At 37.1% G+C, this 16076-nt stretch overlaps 2 protein-coding genes across 9 annotated transcripts in view; both read right to left on the bottom strand.

Moving 5' to 3' along the window:
- LOC123385159 overlaps nt 1–13849 on the bottom strand; it is a 109435-nt gene extending 95586 nt beyond the window's left edge. The window contains exons 1-2 of the mRNA XM_045056753.1: nt 13804–13849; nt 6556–6673 (exon numbers count right to left, since the gene is read on the bottom strand). Coding sequence (XP_044912688.1) covers nt 6556–6673; nt 13804–13849 — 164 coding nt within the window. The remainder of the gene's footprint in view (nt 1–6555; nt 6674–13803) is intronic.
- CEP135 (centrosomal protein 135) overlaps nt 8737–16076 on the bottom strand; it is a 70224-nt gene continuing 62884 nt past the window's right edge. For 6 of the 8 annotated variants that reach the window (XM_023253094.2, XM_023253091.2, XM_045056351.1 and 3 more), the window contains 2 exons: nt 15175–15288; nt 8737–10284 (listed from right to left, as the gene is read on the bottom strand). In XM_023253094.2, the coding sequence (XP_023108862.1) occupies nt 15186–15288 (103 nt within the window). In that variant the 3' untranslated portion in view covers nt 8737–10284; nt 15175–15185. Of the gene's footprint in view, nt 10285–10930; nt 11122–12190; nt 13508–15174; nt 15289–16076 lie in introns of those variants that run through there. The other 2 variants (XM_023253092.2, XM_023253093.2) reach the window with 2 other exon arrangements.

The following is a 16076-nucleotide window of genomic DNA, read 5'->3' on the forward strand; positions in this document are numbered from 1 at the left end:
CTATTCTGGAGAATATTTCATGTGCACTCAAGAAGAATGTGTATTCTTCTCTTTAGGATGAAATATTCTGAATATATCTGTTAAGTCCATCCAGTTCAGTGTATCATTCAAAGCCATTGTTTCCTTCTTGATTTTCTTTTTGCATGATCTGTCCATTGTTGTAAGTGGGATATTGAAATCCCCTACTATTATGATATTATTATCAATGAGTTTCTCTATGTTTGTGATTAATTGGCTTATATATTTGGGTGCTTTCACGTTGGAGGCATAAATATTTACAATTGTTAGATCTTCTTGGTGGATACACCCCTTAATTATGATATAACGCCCTTCTTCGTCTGTTACAGTATTTTAAAATCTAGTTTGTCTGATATAAGTATGTCTACTGCAGCTTTCTTTTGACGACTATTAGCATGATATATGGTTTTCTATCCCCTTACTTTCAATCTGCAGGTGTCTTTAGGTCTAATATTAGTCTTTTGTAAGTAGCATATAGATGGGTCTTGTTTTCTTATCCATTCTGATACCCTATGTCTTTTGATTGGAGCATTTAGTCCATTTACATTTAGAGTAAGTACTGAAAGGTACAAATTTAGTGCCATTGTGTTGCTTGTAGAGTTGGTGTTTCTGGTGATTTTCTCTGGTTCTTTCTAGTCTTTGTTGCATTTGGTCTCTTTGTTTTATCTTTTCACCACTCAAAAAGTCCCCCTTAAAATTTCTTGCAGGGTTTAGTGGTCATGACTTCCTTTAGATTGTGTTTGTCTGAGAAACTCTTGATCTCTCCTTCTATTTTGAATGACAGCCTTGCTGGATAAAGAATTCATGGCCACATATTTTTCTGATTCAGCACATTGAATATATCCTTTCACTCCTTTCTCTTTGCCATGTTTCTGTGGATAGGTCTGCTGGGAACCTGATCTGTCTTCCCGTATAGGCCAAGGACTTTTATTCCCTTGCTGCTTTCATAATTCTTTCCTTTCTGTGTATTTTGAGAATTTGACTATGATATGCATTGGTGATGGTCGATTTTGTTAAATCTAATGGGAGTTCTGTGTGCTTCTTGGATTTTGATGTCTCTATCCTTGACCAGATTAGAAAAGTTTTCTGCTATAATTTGCTCACATAAACCTTCTGCCCCTTTCTCTCTTTATCTTCTGGGACTGCTATGATTCGAATGTTACTCCTTTTTAATAAATCACTGAGTTCTTTAAGTCTTGTACTGTGATCTTTTGCCTTTGTTTCCCTCTTTTTTTCTGCTTCATTATTTTCCATAATTTTACCTTCTATATTGCTGATTTGCTTCTCTGCTTCATCCATCCTTGCCATCATGGCATTCATTCGAGATTGCATCTCAGTTATAGCATTGCTTAATTTCAGCCTGACTAGATTTTATTTCTTTTATCTCTGCAGAAAGAGATTCTCTGGTGTATTCTATGCTTTTTTCAACCCCAGCTAGCATTCTTATTATCATGATTCTAAATTCTAGTTCAGACATCTTACTTATGTCTGTGTTGATTAAGTCACTGGCTGACATTTCTTCCTGTTCTTTCTTTTGGGGTGAATTCCTTCATTTTGTCACTCTGGAGGAAGAAAAAAGTTAATAAAATTAAAAATTAAAATTAAAAAATTAAAAACAGGTGCGCCTGGGTGGCTCAGTCGGTTAAGCGGCTGACTTCGGCTTGGGTCATGATTTCGCCGTCTGTGGATTCGAGCCCCGCGTCGGGCTCTGTGCTGACAGCTTAGAGCCTGGAGCCTGTTTCGGATTCTGTGTCTCCCTCTCTCTGACCCTCCCCAGTTCATGCTCTGTTTCTCTCTGTCTCAAAAATAAATAAACGTTAAAAAATTAAAAAAAAAATAGAAACAAAACAAAATATCAAATAAAGGAAGCTAGGACCTAGGTGTGCTTCATTCTGCTTGTTGAAAGAAGCTTGATAGAACAGAGAAAAAAGGGAAAGGAAAGGGGAAAAAAAGTTAAGAAAAAATTTAAAAATTAAAAAAAATATATAATAAAATAGAATAAAATAAAATAAAGAAATTGGAATAAAATAAAAATTTTTTAAAACTAAAAAATAAAGTCAAAACAATTTGTCTTTCTGTATCCAAGAAAGAGAAAGAAAGAAAGAAAAAGAAAACCATTTAAGCAAAAACATAAGCAAAGAAAATCAACAAATAAGTTGAACCAACAAATGGAATGTAACCTGAATGAAGTTATATCCGGTTTCCCCTAACTGAAACTATGAAACACTCTATAGTGCATACACTAAACAGGTGGAGTGACTTGTTCTGGTCTTCTTTGGAATGTGCTTGTAGGGCGCAGTTGGGAAGGACTTGGTGTAAGTCTCCCTTCTCCACTAGGTGGAACTGCTTAACTTACTGGGGTGGATCAGTGTGCATGTGTGCATGTACAGGAGAGGTGGAAATGGCTTCATCCAGTTCCCTAGTCTCTAGCATAGGAACTTTGTCTCTCCCTGACCATTGATCAAGCACCCCTCCTTTGTCTCAGGCCTCCATCCACTCCCTGCCTCTACCCTGTCTGTGTCCAAGCCATCAGCCTGCCAGACGGTACCTCCCTCCAGAGTTTTATCTCAGATGACGTTTTGTTCCAAAACCCTACACTTCAGAAACCCCTGTGGCCTGGACCCACACCGACTTTCTGGGGGAGGGTCTCGCTGAGCAATCGCTGGGTGCCAGCTTGCCCCAGAAAATGTTTGTGGAATCATGCAGTAGTAGAGGTTCAGAGATTATGGCAAATCACAACACACAGCCGTTGCTAGGTTTCACCACATTCTGACATCTTTGTCCCAATACCAGCAAACATGGCTGCTCTCCTGGGTCTGCTGGGACCTTTGCCTGTGGGGAGGCTGTATGGCCTCTACCAGATGCACTCCAAGTAGGGAAACTGCTTCTCTCCATGTGGCACAGAAATCCCTCAGACCCTGCTGCTTGTTCCTGAGGATTTGCCCTACTCCCCACCAGAGCACTGCCAGGCACTAAACTCTGAAACTTCAGACTCTGCACTCCACCGTTTATAGAATCCTGGTGGTATTGAAACCCTTTCCTTTTTCCCCGTCAATGGTTTTGGGAAACAGAGTTCTTGTTCAGTCCCCTGCGAGTGTTTTCACTCTTTCTCTTTCTCTCCAGCTACTTTCTGGAGGAAGGCTTTTCTTGCATGATCCTGATGCACCTCTTTCTCTGTCCTCTTTCTGTAAAAACGGCTGTCTACCCTCCATGGCTTTTCTCTCTCCCCTAGCTCACCTCTCTCACTGAGTACCTGCCGAGATCTGTGGCTCAAATTATTCAGATCATTGAGTTAATCCCCAGATCAATTTCCTAAGTGTTCAAAATGGTTTGGTACTGATCTAGCTGCATTTCAGGGACAAGACAAGCTCAGGGTCTCCATGCTGCTCTGCCATCTTAACTCCTCCCTATTATTTTCTAATTTTATGCAACATGGTCAGAGAAATGATTTATATGATTTAATCCTTTTGAATTTGAGGCATCCTTTAAGGGCTAACATATGCTCTATTTTTAAATATGAGAGATGTGCTTGAAGAAAATGTGTATTTTGCTTGTTGGATGCGAACTTTTATATATGTACATATATATATATATATATATATATATATATATATATACAGCTGTACGTTTGAAATGGCTGTACATTTATGTTCTATTGTTGTTCTTGTTCACCAGTCTATAACACCTTGCTTTTGTCTTTTTTTCTTTTCCCTAGAATTCTATCTAGTTAGATAAGATTAGTACTCTAGTTTTCTCTTGGTTCCCATTTGCCTGATGAATCTTTTCCTTTTATTTTCAAATTTTCTATGTATTTTTTTATTTTAAATTTATCTCTCTTGTGGCTGACATTCTGGTTCTTTTTAAAAATTTTTTAATGTTTATTTATTTTTGAGAGAGAGAGAGACAGATTGTGAGTGAGGGAAAAGCAGGGAGAGGCTGAGACACAAAATTCGAAGCCTGATCCAGGCTCTGAGCTGTCAACACAGAGCCCAATGCAGGGCTTGAACTCACAGTGAGATTATGACCTGAGCCAAAGTCGGATGATTAACCACCTGAGCCATTCAGGTGCCCCTGACATGTTTTTTAAGATCCAATCTGACTCTGCCATTTAATTGAAGAATTTTAGCCACTTACATTTATTTTGGCTACTCTTACATAAAGATTTACCCCTGCTATCTTTCAAATTTTCTAATATACTTTCTATAGAGATCATGTTTTCTTCTGCTGGTTTAAATATTAAATCACTTTAAAAATTGTCTAAAAGTGAATTCACCATTACTAGTAATATGTCCACAAGCAAGTCTTGCCTGTGTCCTCATCTATGAGAATAAAGAATATGATTACTGTGGGAATTAAATGAGGTAACACATGTAAAATTCTCAGAATAGTGCCCAGGAAGAATAAAGTTCTAGAAAAGTGTTTTAGTATTATATCATTATGACAGTTGCTTTTGACTCATAGCTGTGTTGTTTCTCCCTGTTGATTTCAGTATTTGTATCTTCTCCCAATAACACAAATGTTTAGGGTGCTGGGTGGCTCAGTCAGCTGAGCTTCCGACTTTGGCTCAGGTCATGATCTCACAGCTCGTGAGTTCAAGCCCCGCATTGGGCTCTGTGCTGACAGCTCAGAGCCTGGAGCCTGCTTTGGATTCTGTGTCTCCCTCTCTTTCTGCCCCTCCCCCACTTATGCCACATCCTCTCTCTCAAAAATAAATATTGAAAATCTTTTTAAAAAACACAAATATTTTTACCTTTTCTCATGTTTTTATTGTCTTTCTTCTTCCTCTCTAGCATGTTGGTATTATCCAGATCCTAGAAATTTTGGTCTGAATTTTTACAGATTCCCTCCCTCCCTTTTCTCCTTTCTTCCTTCCTTCTTTCCTTCCTTCCTTCCTCCCACCCCCTTCCTTCTCTTTTTATTAACATAATAGACTGTACTAAAATATTTGATTAATTCACAAATCTCTTGCAGTATCTCCTATACTTACTTCTCTAATTGATTCCTTCCTCCAAAAGTGTTTCAACAGCTAGTTAAAAGTTTCAAAATTATTTTCTTTCAGAATTCTAAAAATAATATGTGATGCTTGGCTCTAGTGTAGCTATTGAGAAATTTGATGCTGTCTTAGTCTGTTTGGATTGCTATTGCAATATGCCATAGACTGGGTAGCTTATAAAAAAATTGAAATTTACTCCTCACAGTTCTGGAGGCTGGATGTTCAAGATGAAGGTGCCAACACAGTTGGGTTCTTTGGGGTTGTACACTACCAACTTCTTGTTGTGTCCTCACATGTCAGAGAGGGTGAGAGAGCTCTGTGAGGTTAGTTTTAACAAGGGCACTAATCCCATTCACTAGGGCTTCACCCTCATGACTTAATTACCTCCCAAAGACCCTACCTCCTAACATCATTACATTGGGGAGTAGGGTTTTCACATAGGAATTTGGTGTCGGCGGGGCGGGGGGGGGGCACATTCAGTCCATAAGAGATGTAAATTTTTGATCCTTGTTCCTTTTCAGGTGACCTGTTTCTCTCTGAGCCTTTTAAAATGTTTCCTTGTCTTTATTTATTAAAAATTTTTTTTTAACTTGAGAGACAGAGAGAGAGAGAGTGTGGGGGACTGGGACAGAGAGAGAGAATCTTAAGCAAGCTCCATGCTCAGCATGGAGCTCGATGCAGGGCTTGATCCCATGACTCTGGGATCATGACCTGAGACCAATTCAAGACAGACACAATTGATTGAGCTACTCAGGTGCCTCCAAAGATTTTATTATTTTTTTAAGTTTATTTTTGAGAGTGTGTGTGTAAGCATGGGAGGGGTGGAGGTGGGGGGGGGGTAGAGAGAGAGAGAGAGAGAGAGAGAGAATCCCAAACAGGCTCTGTGCTGTCAGCATGGAACCCAGCTTGGGGCTTGCGCCCATGAATCATGAGATCATGACCTGAGCTGAAATCAAGAGTTGGACACTTAAATGACTGAGCCACCCAGGCACTGCAAAAGATTTTAAGTAGTCTCTACACCTAATGTGAGGCTTAAACTCACAAACCTGAGATCAAGAGTTGCATGCTCTACCAACTGAGCCAGCCAGGTGCCCCTCTTCCCTTGTCTTTAATATTGTGTCTAGATGTGGGTTTTCCCCTTCCTTTCTACTTGGCTTTTTCTGAGCCCACTTATTTTTTTAATGTTTATTTATTTTTGAGAGAGCAGGTGAGCGAGAGAGTAAGCATGAGTAGGAGAAGAGCAGAGAGAGAAGGGGAGACACAGAATCTGAAGCAGGCTCCAGGCTCTGAGCTGTCAGTACAGAGCCAGACGTGGGGCTCGAACTCACAAACCAGGAGATTATGACCTAGGCGCTTAAGTTGGACGCTTAACTGACAGAGCCACCTAGGCTCCCCTTTCTGAGCCCTTTTAATAAAGACCTCAGACTGTATCCTTTGATTTGGTGACATTTATCTCCATTATTACTTAAAATATTTTTTGCACTCCTAATATTTCTCTCTTGTGAGGCTCAGTATTACCTGGACCTTGGCATTCCTACACATACCCTCCATAATGCTTTTCTTTTACACATTCAATCTCTTTTTCTGATGCCTTCCGGAAGAAGTCCTTAATCTCATCTTCAAATGCACTTAGTTTAAAGCTATGTCTGTATCGAATCCTTCCTCAAAGGAAGATAGCAGCACTATCAAATAAGAACAAAATATAACAAAAAGCACTAACAAGAAATATTAAGTGTGAAAAAGGAAATAAAGAACACATGGAAGTTGGTACCTTGACAAAAAATGGTTTGGAGTAATGCGAATAAAGCATCATTGGGATTGTTCAAGAAGGAAAGGTGGTGATGAAGTGAGTATAGATTAACACTTGTTAAGGATTTTTTGTTCTACAGGGCGTAAAAAAAATGGAATGGTCAGGTCTGGCAGGGTTTAAAAATGGGAAATTAAAAGGATGCCTGGGTGACTCAGTCAGTAAAGCATCTGACTCTGGATTTCGGTGCAGGTCATGATCTCACGGTCATGAGATTGAGCCCTGTGTTAAGCCCCACTTCAGGCTCCGTGTTGGATGTGGAGTGTGCTTGATTCTCTCTCCTCCTTCTGCCCCTCCCCTGCTCACGTTCTTTCTCTCATGCATGGGAGGTATGCATGCAAGTGGGAACAAGCCAAGTGAGCAAAAATGACTCAGGAAATGTGGTGTTAATTATAGAATCTTTTGATTAGTAGAAAGAATGAATACTGGTTATAACTAGATAAAATAGCTAGACGGTAGAGATGGTTCATGTTATAAGAGGGAAGGAAGTTCTACGGATACAGATGTATTGTTAATAGATTTGAAGGGTGAGAAAGTTTCCCTAGTGTTTCCATTTTCTCAATGAAAGAAGAAACAACCTGAGAGCAAGAAAGAGAAGGATTGAAGGTCTGAATAAAGAGGTGTGAAATGCTTGTTGGGGAGAGGTTAAGTGTGAATTGACCAGGAAAATGTATAGGATCCTCACACAATGCTGTGGGCCCTTGATTTTCAGGGTCATAAATTTCAAGTGAAATTGGAACCAGCATGGCTGGTTTTTTCTCTATCCCTGTTCAGGTGCTTAGGTACAGATGCAGCATAGTTGAAGTAGTTGGATACAAACAAGATTTGAGTTTTCAGTTTAGAGGGACAAGAGAATTAATGTATATGCAAAGAAAATGAAGCCTATGCAAGATAGAGGAAAGTGAGGGACTTATAGACAAAGAATAGGGGAGAGAATCAATTGTCTGGAGATCCTAGTTGAGTCAAAGGATTGGTTAGGCATGACTGAGTGACCTAGAAAGAGGTGTGAGTAGCATGCTAAAAGCTGAGGTTTTTGTAGGTAATGATAAGATCTACAGCAGTGTTTTCAAGCTACAGGTTGAGTCCCATTAGTAGGTCAGTTTGGTGGATCAGTTTCTAAATTAACACTTTAAATCCGCTACACATTAGAATCATCTAGAGAACCTAAAATTAAAAATTAAAATGCCCACACCTAATTCCCAGAGATTCTTATTTGGACAAGTGTAGGGTTCAGAAATCAGTTTTTCATTAAAACTGTCCAGGTAACACCAATGCAGGCCTGGTCAATAACCACTGTTCCAAGATAGTGAAATTAAAAAGACTGATGCTAGAATAAAAGACAGTAAATCTTCTAAGAATTGGGGAGAGGGGGAGATCAGATGTGTGGTAAGTTGTAATAAGGTGATGTGGCAGGTGGCATAGTCAATGTAGTTAAGGTTCTCAACACAGAGCATATGAAAGAAAAATGTAAACACACAAGCCTGTTCAATCATTTTGTACATGGATTTCAAACAGAAACTTTGACTTCATTTCTTGAACTAGAAATAAATCAAAACCATTAAAAAAAAAGTATCTCACACATTAAGCACAAGGATTTACCCAAATCCTACCATGATAAAGTTTGAATTGTTAATTTTAGAGTTAAGATTATTGCTAAAATTTAAGAACAAACTATTTGTAAGAGAAAATAAATTGACTGGAAAGTTTAATGGAAAATATATGTCAAGCATAATTTAAAAATTTTTAAAACAAATTAAAAACATCTACAAATGGTGAGAACATTCAGTATTTTAAGATAAAACTAATTTAGGAAAATTGTAGTAACATGGTTAAGAAAATAATTATGGCAAGCTACACATTTTTAAATTATGAAAAACATTAAAAATAAAATATCTAATAAAATAGGCTTTGCTATTGCTTTGGGGGAAAAGGTGGGAATATTTTTTATTTTATTTACATATATTTATTAAAAGATTTTCCATATGACATTGCAAATTAGTCCCATTTCTCTTGTATTTTGCTATATGAATTCACACAAAGGAGATGGAATACATAAAATTACAAATATGGTAGAAAAATAAACCACATCACACCCAAATACACAGTGAATTATTGCAAATGGCATATACCATATCCCAGACATATAAGGCATATTAGTTTTAGAAAAGAGCAATGCCCACCCCCAGGTACACACAAACACACATACACAAATTCCACTGTGTTAAAACCACAAGAGGAAACAAACTGTATCATAACCAACTGGTCTTCCACTTTCTTATGTTCGTTCTTAAGTTCTTTTTCAATCATAATGAAACCTACCAAGAAAAGGATTTTCTCCAAATGTGTATGGTTCAAACACGATTAGTTTTTGAATCTGACATTCTATTTTGTACTTCTGTTCTTTTATTAATGTGTGTATATATATACATATTTAGATATATCTAAATTCCTTAAAACTACAACCTTGAAAATTAATTGTAAAAAGTTGTTTTCTATTTACATGCCACAGTTCAGTGTTTACATACTATTCTGTAAGACTAATAAATTACAACATACAAGTTTAGAAGCAAAAACTGCTATTATTGAATGTATACTGGCATTTTAACAAAATCTTTTACTATATTTACCCCATATACTTTTATGGTCTGAATTTTTTTCTTAATACAGGGAGGAATTTTATTTACTGAAAAAGTGTCCCAAATTTCTGTTCTATTGTTTTACAAAATTCTGAATGTGGCTTTTAGTTTGATTTTGATAGAATTTGTATTAAGTGAAGAGTCCGTGTGATAACCAAAATAATAAAATATTGCATATAATATATAAATGTATCTTTCCCATCACAGTTCTTCAAGTTGACAATAACAAATGATATACAGTAATTATTATTTTATCAAGACCTCTGCTATTGTGAAAATAGACCTGAATATATTACCCTTGATGATAGACAGCAAATTGGTGAACAATTTTACATTTAGAAGAAAAAGCATGACAGCACAGCATCAAGATTGATAATCCTATATGAATGTATTAAAGATATGGGTTATAAACACAGGCATGAAAACTGAAAACACTTTGAAAATAAGTATTGTAAGAATATTTATATACACATATGGCTCATTATGAAAAAGATTATTAAAGCATAATGTGAACAATACATTATATTAATTCACAGTATAAACACACACTTTGAGGAGCAATTTAAGTGAGGAATAATATAAATATAGATATAACATTAGTTAACACTATTAATACATATTTTGTTCTGTCATATATATAAAAATATACACATAGATATGGCTCTTTTAAACCAAAATTTTTATATAAATATTCACTGATTTAAATAAAAGTTGACAGAGGTAGAATTTGTGTCAATGTTCATGATTTTCAAGAACAAGTACTTCAAATATTTCATTACTGTTCTGTCCTTTAAAAAATCCACAGAGGTAACTCATTGAAAGCCACCATTCTGAAAAAGGGGGGACAGGAAAGGGGAGTTAAGAGAAAAACGATAAACAAAAATTACTTGGTAAATTCACAAAAAACTAAGAGACTGTTTTCAGTTTTAACCAAAATTATAATCTCTAATAAAGCCTTTGCCCATAATCAAGTTATAGTTAACAGCTCTATACTTCAAAATATATTCCCCTCAGACCACTCAAGCACATCAAAGCATATGAGGACTAAATGAATGATACAGAGAGAAAAAAAAGGGGTAACACAGGATGTTAACTGAGAAAAATCACTCAAAATGAGGAATAATATGATGTCTAAGTTAATGTACAAGTACTGTAAATTGTGTCTGAGTCTTAAAACAGCATATTATGGACAAATATTTTTTACCTTATGTGCTATCTAATCACCACCCCAATTAAAACACACACACACACACACACACACACACACACACACACACACTAAAATATGAAAAATTCCACAATGGAAACATGTGATGAACTGATAACTATTTTATTTATTTAAATAAAAAAATGTTTAATGTTTATTTTTGAGACAGAGAGAGACAGCACAAGCTGGGGAAAGGCAGGGAGAGAGGAGACACAGAATCTCAAGCAGGTTCCAGGCTCTGAGCTGTCAGCCCAGAGTCCCATGCGGGGCTCAAACCCATGAACTGTGAGATCATGACCTGAGCCAAAGTTGGACGCTCAACCGACTGAGCCACCCAGGCACCTGATAACTATTTTAAAATGGCATTTTTGAGGAGCACGTGGCTGGATCCATTTAGTGGAGCATGTGATTCTTGATCTTCGGGTCCTGGTTTCAAGCCCCACATTGGGCATAGTGATTACTTAAAAAATAAAACAAAAAATAAATCATCTCTTGTAAAATTCCAAATGTAAATACTATCTCCTGGCAGAAGGAAAGAAAAGGAGAAAGGAAAAAAAAAAAAAAAGAAAAGAAAAATAAAAAGAATAAAATGGCATTTTGAAAATACTTTTAATGATTAGATGCTCTCAACAATTTATTAAGGGGAAAAACCCCAAAGAACAGAACAAAACAAAATATAAGATAGGATAAAAAATTATTTTGAGTATGATCTCTATTACAATTATATATGTATGGCTATGAATGTGTGTGTATATTTTTACAAATCAAACAAGAAGGAAGTATATACCAAAATGCTAATTGATATTTTCTCTGGGTTATAGGATTAAAAGTGATTTTGACTTGAACATACATTTTCACAACAGCCAAGAGACAGGAGGAACCCAAGTACCTACCAACTCATAAATGGTATATTCATACAGTGGAATATTGTTTAGCACCAAAAAAGAAAGAAATTCTGACACATGCTCCAATATGGATGAACCCTGAAAGCACTGTAAGTCACAAGGACAAACACTGTATAGTTCCAATTATATGAGTTAAACAGAGTAGTCAAATTCACAGAGACAGAAACTGTAATGGCAGTTGCCAGGAGCTGTGGGGAGGGGAGACTGGGAGTTAATGTTTATTTCATGGGTAGAGTTTCAGTTGAGGAAGATAAAAAAGTTCTGGAGATGGATGAAGGACATTATTTTTTCACAATAATGTGAATGTACTAATTGTCAGAGAAATGTGGACTTAAAAATAGTTAGAATGATAAATTTGATGTTATGTATATTTTACCACAATAAAAAAAACGTTTAAAAAACTGATTTGGGGGGGCACCTAGGTGGTTCAGTCGGTTAAGCATCTGACTTCGGCTCAGGTCATGATCTCGCAGTCAGTGAGTTCGGGTCCCGCGTTGGGCTCTGTGCTGACAGCTCAGAGCCTGGATGGAGCCTGTTTCAGATTCTGTGTCTCCCTCTCTCTCTATCCCTCCCCCACTCACGCTCTCTCTCTCTCTAAGATGAATAAAGGTTAAAAAAAATTTTTTTTTAAAGTGATTTTGGTGTCCTTCTTTATATTTTTATATTTTATGTTTTCTTGCTGAGGATGTACTAGTTAAACACAGAATTACTATATGACCCAGAAACTCTACTCTTAGTTACTCCCAGAAGATTTGAAAACAGGTACTTGAACACCAATGTTCATAGCAGCATTATTCACAATAGCTAGAAGGTGAAAACGACCCAGGTGTCCATCAACTGATGAGTGGACAAACAAAATGTGGCATAAACACACAAAGGAGTATTATTCAAGCATAAAAAAACAAACAAATTGTTTCAACATATGAGTCCTGAAACCATTATGCTAAATAAAATGAGCCTGACACAAAAGGACAAATATAGTATGATTTCACTTATATGAAAAGCTAGAATGGGCAAGAGACAGAAAAGTAGATTAGAGACTTTCAGGGCCTGGGGAGGTAGACAGGGGACTGAAGAATTATGGCCTAAAGGATATAGAGTTTCTGTCTGGAGTGATGAAAAAATTTTGGAAATAGTGGTTTTGGTTGTACAACATTATGAATTTAATGCCACTGAGTTGCACACTTTAAAAACAGTTAAGATAGCAAAGTTCATGTTACATATATTTTATCACAATTAAAAAGTGTTCTAATTTGGGGGGTCTGGCTGGCTCACTTGGTGGAGCATGTGACTGTTGATCTCAGGGTTGTGAGTTTGAGCTGCATGTTGGACATAGAGATTATTTTTAAAAAAACGTTTAAAACAAACAAAACAAAGTTTTCTAAATAATCACAGCTTTAGAGATTGCTAAATCCAGCATGTTCTAAATCAGTGGTTCTGAAAGTATAATATGGGTATCTCTGGAGTCTCCAAGACCTTTTTGAGCATCTATAAGGTAAAGCCTCTTTTCATAAAACCAAAGAATTATTTGTTTTTTTCACTCTTATTCTCTCACAGGTACACAGCAGAGTTTTCCAGAGGCTACATAGTGTGAAAAGCCAGGTAGCAAATATTTTAGATTTGTGGGCCACGGGGTCTCTGTCGCAACTACTCAATTCCACCTCTGTAGGAAAGCAGTCTTAGACAATGTGTAAACAAACAGGTGTGGCTATGCTAGATTTACAAAAATAGGCAGTGGAGTGGATTTGGCCCACAGACCTTAGTTTACCAATCTCTGGTCTAAAATGCAGCTGTGAATCCAGTATGAGAAAATGTACGTGTCACAATTGTTACAAGGCTTTATAACGAGAAGCTGAACCTCCATCTAATCACATTCAAATTAATGCAGCAGCTTAGAAGTTGTGAGGACACAGTGATTGTAGCCAGCACTGAGAAGTAGTCCTCAAAGTGAAAGAGGAAAATGCATGTTTTAGTCAAACAAACACACACAAAAGAAAAGTACAGCAATCAGGACTCATTTAAACCTACGCCCTACAAATACCAATAAAACCTGGCGGATCAGTATGTCAAAACACACTACATAATTAATGTTCATAATGAGAATTCTGAGTCATTGAGGAAATGCTTAATTATATTCTATATGCTTCTACTTAAAATAAGGCAAAGAAATGCATATTTTTAAAAAAGAATGACTTTACTATTTCTGTCAGCAAGCCTGCATTTTGCGGTCAACCTACCTTTCAAGCCCTGGTCCTGCAGGACTTCTTTCCCATCCATTCCCATCTCCAATGAATCAGCACATCCCTTTGACCCTTCTTCTGTTAAATGTATCCTACCTCTTTACAACCACTTTGCTCTGTCTACTTAAGCTTGAACATATGCATGTCCAGTGACCCAACAACTTCACTCCTACGTGTATACTCAAAAAAAATGCACACATCTGGTCACCAACACACAGGTACTAGAATAGAATGTTCATCGTTAACTCTACAATAGCCCAAACTGGAAATTACCAAATGCCCATCAACAATAAAATGGGTAAATGGACTGTGGGGAGTTCATGCAATGTAATACTATGCAGCAACAAGACTGAACAACCTACAAGAACACACACCAGTATGAATGAATCTCACAGATGTACTGTGGAGGAAAACAAGCCAGAAATGTAAGATTTCGTTTAAAAAGTGTCCAAAAACAGGCAGAAGAAATCTATGTTTTTAATAGGCAGAATAGTTACTTCTGGAGCAGGGCTTATAAGCAGGAGAGAGCCCAAGAGGGATGTGTTTTGTTTCTTGATCTGGGTGTAGGTTATTCACAGGTGTATTCAGTTTGTGAAAACTCACTGAGCTGTATGCTAGGATATGGCACTTTTCTATATATATGTCATTTGTTTTTAAAATTTGTCCTAGCTTTCAACATTATTCCACAGATCCTGAACTGAATATACTGTTCCTCTTAGCTCTTTCTGGTCTCTGCCTCTCATTTCTATCTTCCCCAATATGGCCCAAATATAGTTATGAAGTTAATCTACCATCTTAATCCCTCCCTTGTACCCATATTATACACAGAAGCACCTTCAACGGCTCCCCTTGACTTACAGAGATAAGACTACAACATCTAGTTGAGCCTCACATTCAATATACCCTCTGTGTCCCACCCTGCCTGCCATGCCTTTCTCCCTCATTATTCCCCGACAACCTGCCATTCCTGTCAGATTGAGTCTACTGTGTCATGTGCATTCCCATTTGTACACTGCTGTCTATACTTTTACCACCTGTTATTTGTATGTTGAATTTGGCACTTCATCAAGTGTTACTGTGTGATATCTCATCCTGTCATTTAATATTTTGTTGTGGATGCCTTTTCTTCTTTAATTGAGGTATAATCTACATACATTAAAATGCGTGGACTGTTAATGTTCAGGTCAATGAGTTTTTACAATTGTATATACCCGTGCAGCCATCACCAAGACGCAGAACCCTTCATTACTTCACAAAATTCCCCTGATCACCTTTGTAGGCAATCTCCCCTCCCTTCACGCTGAAAACTACTTTCTGAATTTTTATAATTACAGATTAGTTTTGCTTGTTCTAGTGTTGCATACTTACCTTTATGATAATTAACAGCTTATATGTTCAGGAGAATGTAAAGGAGACCTCAGAGTTGAACTAAGGGGTGGTGTGGGAAGACCATGTCGACGCATCTCTTGGATTGCTCTTTCTCTGTCAGTAAAGATCAATCAAGGAAGAGATTATACAATTAAGTGGTATACAAAATATACGATGTTGTGATTTTTACTGATTAATTTCTCTTCAATTAACTAATGAGTATTTCTACTAAATTTAAATCCAATGTCCTTATAATTTTTAAGTAGTGAGTAAAAGATTTCAATTAAAGGAATATGTACTACAAGAGGTTGTTCAAAGCCCCTCTGAATACAGATTTGCAAAGTTGGTTCCCACCTCTGCCCCCTCCTTTCCCACCTCTTCTTGAACATAAATCTAGCTTCTTCCTTCTTCCTAAAAACTCCCAATGTCAGAAGTGAAATAACCCTTTTCTCTACTACACCCTCCTCCCCTGTGTCTGGGTCAGCTCCACAAAGCATGGTGACAGTGTTTCTACTTCTTTTGTGGGCTATTCAGGGTCTCTGGCCTAGACTTTCTGCATTATATTCCTCAGTATCCAAGATTTCTACTTAGTTGGGTATTTCACAAACTATTTTTTCATTATGATCCCCCCTTAAAGAAACTTTTTAAGATATTCGCTCCCCCCAAATTATCCACTCTTCCCAATGAAATTTTAACATATAGATATGTTATTTATGTACTGAGGTCCTCTGGCAGGTTATGAGTCATTGTAATACCTAAAGTTTTTTTGCCACTCCCTCAACCCCCAAGAACCAATATTGTTCCCTGGGGTGGAGATAATGGCACTTTAAGAATGCATAAAACCTAGTTGGATGATAAGGAAAAGGAGATGTCCTGTTGGCCTACGTTTCTTTGGGAACCAG

The sequence above is a fragment of the Felis catus genome, chromosome B1, assembly GCF_018350175.1.
Source record: "Felis catus isolate Fca126 chromosome B1, F.catus_Fca126_mat1.0, whole genome shotgun sequence".
Lineage (NCBI taxonomy): Eukaryota > Metazoa > Chordata > Mammalia > Carnivora > Felidae > Felis > Felis catus.